The 4,894-nt window shown below is 39.7% G+C and overlaps 1 protein-coding gene across 2 annotated transcripts in view; it reads right to left on the minus strand.

The window, feature by feature from the left end:
- Positions 1-2,386: 2,386 nt before the first annotated feature.
- Positions 2,387-4,894, minus strand: part of LOC107665511 (scaffold attachment factor B2-like) — a 13,498-nt gene continuing 10,990 nt past the window's right edge. For both annotated transcript variants that reach the window (XM_016456419.1, XM_016456418.1), the window contains exons 12-21: positions 4,707-4,750; positions 4,531-4,613; positions 4,300-4,445; positions 3,893-4,189; positions 3,531-3,665; positions 3,401-3,434; positions 3,217-3,317; positions 3,071-3,129; positions 2,936-2,990; positions 2,387-2,837 (exon numbers count right to left, since the gene is read on the minus strand). In XM_016456419.1, coding sequence (XP_016311905.1) covers positions 2,717-2,837; positions 2,936-2,990; positions 3,071-3,129; positions 3,217-3,317; positions 3,401-3,434; positions 3,531-3,665; positions 3,893-4,189; positions 4,300-4,445; positions 4,531-4,613; positions 4,707-4,750 — 1,075 coding nt within the window. In that variant the 3' untranslated portion in view covers positions 2,387-2,716. The remainder of the gene's footprint in view (positions 2,838-2,935; positions 2,991-3,070; positions 3,130-3,216; positions 3,318-3,400; positions 3,435-3,530; positions 3,666-3,892; positions 4,190-4,299; positions 4,446-4,530; positions 4,614-4,706; positions 4,751-4,894) is intronic.

Below are 4,894 nucleotides of genomic sequence, written 5' to 3' on the forward strand. Positions count from 1 at the left end.
TTTCACATACCTGAACTACACTAACTAGGCATATACAGACTTGTTTTGAAGGAGGACCACAATCTGAATTCAGTTCCTAACGAATAATGGGAATTTTAAATGAGTTTTGGTCAAAAGGTCCCCCACATTCATGCTCTTCCAGGCTTTAAAGAGGATGTTTTTTCTTTTGGGAAACTTCCAGAAATCTCATTGTATAGCTATCTGCAGGGGAGAACAAAAATTCTCATGGGTGTGTGGTACAGTAATTGAATTTCCAGCCTTGCTCAGGTTCTGCTCCAAATGGCTTGGTCTATATATCAGCGTATTTTCAGAGTAGAATGTGCCAATTCAAACAGCCGAACATCATTCAGACCTGAAACAATGGACAGTATCATTAGGACTGAAGGCAACCAGCAGTTCTTGGATAATAGTTCAGTCAGGATTGTAGGGAGCATAAATTTATGAACAATTTCTTTGCACATTTCAACATCATGATATATAATGAAAGTTTTATGGCCTCCAGGCTTTTCTAGGAATGAAAATCTGTCTGACTCCACCTCCAAAACCTTCAGCTTGGACGTGATTGGCCACTCTAGCATGACCTGATCTCTGTTAGTGACATCATTCCAGATGCCTCCCAAGAAGGCATCACTTTAGGCAGAGGTTACTTCAGGACATTGTTACGAGTCACTGGAGTCAAACCAAAGTTTTATAGGTTTAATTAATCTTTATTGATATCTTTGTTGCTAATTACTCTTAAAACACAATCATACGGATGACCATTACAAATTCCTGCCCCCACCAAAAGTTGCACTGCAGTGATTTGTATTGAAATATTAAACAACATCCCATAACATTACCATGGCCAATTTCAAGCCAGCAATTCACAATATCCCCTGTAGTTTGTCATCATAATGATTAACTGAAACCAGATTCAGGACTGTACAAAGAGGTTCAAAGTTGGGACACCATCGCCCCCTAACTTATAAATACAATTCTGAGGAACATCTAAACAATAAGGAACTACCAGCAGTGTTGGGGAAAGTTACTTTTAAAAGTAATGCATTACAATATTGCGTTACTCCCTAAAAAAAGTAACTAATTATGTTACTTAGTTACTTTTTATGGAAAGTAATGCGTTATATTACTTTTGCGTTACTTTCGCGTTACTTTTTAAATATAAGCAGGGCTTGATTGTTTTTAATAAGAAGCTCTATTTATAGCAAATATAAAAGCCCTTTCACACCAAAAAGTGTAATGAATTTACCAAAAGTAAATTCACGTCTGTACAGTAGAACGCAGAAGAAACACTCTTCAGCAATAAAAAAACAAAGCACAATTGTTTATTTAAAGTCATTTTTGCTTATTAGTATGGTTGAACTGGATCATCAAAGGTCAGCAGCAAAGATATTGGTTAATAAAATGGGATTAGATACATTTGTGTTATTTAACATTTAATTATTGCAGGTTTGCGTCATATTCTGAGTTTGCATTTCACTGTTTTAATTCATTTTGATGAGTACTAAATCTGTTTTTTGTGAGTGGGATGAATTAATGCACATTCACATTTAGTCTAGAACTACAGTAACATCATGTTTATACAGCGCACACAACTCCTCTGCACTTCCGATTTCTCCCAATATGGGGACAGGAGACTTGTCAGTCAATAAATGGGAAAACAAAGTAACTGGCATTAGTTTTTTGAAAAAGTAACTCAGATATTTTCTTGTAAATTAAAAAAGTAATGCGTTACTTTACTAGTTACTTGAAAAAAGTAATCGATTACGTAACTCGCATTACTTGTAATTACCCCCAACACTGACTACCAGTGTGATTCAGGATATATACCAAAATAAAACATTCAGGAAATGGTTTCCCTTTCAAAGTGGGAACTTGAGGGTTATTATTAGATATATTAGTGATCTAATACTCCAGTGATTAGACTTCCACAATATGCAATCTTTTGCTCCTTTGACATTTGTCATGTAGAAAGTGCATTTATTTGTAACGGTTTTTTAAAAACCACATTCCTCCTACGCCATGAATAATCAAGCTCTGAATAATCAAATGTATTGAGCAACTGGCCGCCGGACATGACGGTAATGTCATGTTTTCTCAGTTTAGTAATGCAAAAACATCTTAAACTGTAACCAAGGCTAGAGAGATGCCACATATTATTAGCCGTTCTTGATAACGCAACCATCACTTTTACTAAATAAACCTGAAATACGAAATTAACATGTTCCGATTGGATGATATGCAGTTGTTAATATGTAGTGTTCTTTTTCAGAAAATGTAAAAATGTACTTACTTGCATTCTCAGCTCTGCCAGCATCGTTAAGTTCCTCTAATAATGCTAAGACTAAGAGTGCCACCTAGTGGCATCATAAGAAAACAAGAGCACTCCTTTGAAGAAAACTCCACAATAAATTTATTGAAACACGTCAAAAACAAGTGGACATCTAGTTAATGGTGTCAAAGATAGGTTTCATTTTAGCAAAACATTCCTGAGCATTCACCAAGTGTACCACAGAAATGACTAAAATCTAGAGATGTGGAATGGAGAAAAAAAAAAGTCGAAATAAAATCTCTACACAATGAAACCAATTTTCTGTTAGTCTTTACACCATGAAAAGAAAAGTGGACTTAAAAAAAAAATAGTTACAAAGCTTGAATGGCAATATACAAGCTGCAAAGTCTCTACACACAACAGATAAACAAGGGAAGAGGATGTAAGTTAATAGCGTCGACCAAAGGCTCCGCCTCCCTGCAGTCCGCTGCTTTGCATCATCTGATTCGGTCGGTTTAAGGCTCCAGAGATTGACTGGGATGTCCCTGTCTGTATGTATCCACCTCGGCTACAGAGACAAATATATTGGTTTCATGCACAACAAAAAAAACCCCCATGATACTCACTATACTCCAAACAAGACCACGAAAGCCTAAATCTCACTACCTTGCCATTCCACCCCGTGCCACTTGACCCTGTCCCGGGACACCTCGGTCTGCTCCTAAAAAAGAAAGGTAATAAATCAGAAGGGAGGAGAGCATACAACCTTTTCTAAGCTTAATAGAGGTTTATTGGACAAACCTTGCCAGTTTCTGTCCCCGTCCATTTTACGGCCAGGCTCCCAGTCCCTGTTGTCACGACTGTAAAAACAAAGAAGCAGAACAAACAGTTGAACAAAGAGGTCTAAGACCACAGCACATCTGACTAGAGGAGGAAAATCAGCTTACCCGCCTGGCACTGGCCTCGAAGGATTCATTCCACGCTTGTCGTATCCGCCACCCCAATTGTCACGATTGTCCCTGCCATGTCTGTCCCGATCTGAAAAGTGCTGTGGATGGAGAAAATAGGATGAGATGCCATCCAATACCCAAAGATCAAATCGAATTAAGATCCGTGAAGGACTTTTCTTACCTGGTCTCCTTGCATCCCGCCTCTGTTGTCTCTCCTATAGAAAAAGGCATACAAATTATTACCTTATAGTCGCAAAATCTATAGACAAATGTCTAGATGTTTGGGTGCTGTTAACCATTGCTGGTGTTACCTGTCCAACATCATGTCATCCTGATAGCGGCTGCGGTCTCTGTGGTCAAAGTCTTGGTAGCGGTCTTGGCGTCCAAAATCCGACCTTCCACCGCGATCATCCATGGTCATTCTCTTCATCTGCCAGTCATCTTTTCTGTACATTTGAAAGAGGAAACAGAAAAATTGCATAAATCCAGACATGCCTGCATGGTCAAAACTGACAAATCAAGATGCTCCTAGTCATTGAACTTTCTAAAAAATTATCAGGTCGAGTAAGAAGTTGGATGTGGAAACCTTGTCTTTTACTGTTTTTTTCGCAAAAAAAAAAAAAAAAGACCCTAAGCAAAATCTGGGACTTCGGCAACCCTACCCTATGCATACCTGCCATCCATGTCGTAAGGCCTCTTAAGGGAACGTCGATCCTGTTCAAATCGTAGCTGTTCTTGTTGTCGCCTCAGCTCCTCCCTCTCACGATGAATGCGCTCCTGTTCACGCCGCCGCTCGTACTCTATTCGGAGACGCTCGCGCTCCAAAAACTCACGCTCCATGCGATCCGCACTCAGTCGCTGCTTCTCCACTTCTAGCCAGTTGCGCTTCCTCATCAACCTCTCCTTCTCCTCCCGCTCCCGGAAGAGGCGGATACGCTCTCGCTCCGTACGGCTGTCGCGGTCTCGCTCACTGGAATGTAATTAAACAGGTTGAGAAATCAGTGGAAAAACTGCTAAACTGGTTTTTGATCAACAGTAGATCAGGTTGAGGGGAAGATGATGTTCGGAGGCAGTAGTTACCCAGAGTGTCTGCGTCTCTCCACCTCTCTTATCTCTCGTTCCCTCTGCCTTTGGCGCTCCTTCTCTCTCTGCTCTTTGATCTGGTCAAATGACAAAATGTCCTTCCTCTCTTTGCTGGAGGACTTACGGTCACGGCTCTTAGTGCTCTAAAACAAAAATTGGTGCATCATTTCAACACTTCTAAAACAACAAGGCAGTTGGATTTAAAACGGTTCGAATTATGAAACATACTCGTTCTTTGCTTTTTGTTTTCACACTGATGACCGGCTCTCCTTTCGACTTGTCCATCACGACGGTCCTCTCTCCTCCTTGCTCTGTAATAGCAAGATTGAACCATTAAGATCTGGATACCTTAGGATATTACTTAAGGTAGTAACAAACGTGAATGCAAGCTATTTTTTTTTTACCTTTTCCATCAGAGATTTCAGACTTCTCATCTTTGTTCTCAGATCTGTAAGGATGAAACAGTATGATGAGATTGTTAGTTATTTGCAGGGGCGATTCTAGGATTTTGTCATCTTTGTTGTAAGGATGAAACAGTATGATGAGATTGTTAGTTATTTGCAGGGGCGATTCTAGGATTTCTAGGATTTTT

This window comes from Sinocyclocheilus anshuiensis, unplaced genomic scaffold (assembly GCF_001515605.1).
Source record: "Sinocyclocheilus anshuiensis isolate Anshui unplaced genomic scaffold, SAMN03320099.WGS_v1.1 scaffold543, whole genome shotgun sequence".
In the NCBI taxonomy this organism is placed as follows: domain Eukaryota; kingdom Metazoa; phylum Chordata; class Actinopteri; order Cypriniformes; family Cyprinidae; genus Sinocyclocheilus; species Sinocyclocheilus anshuiensis.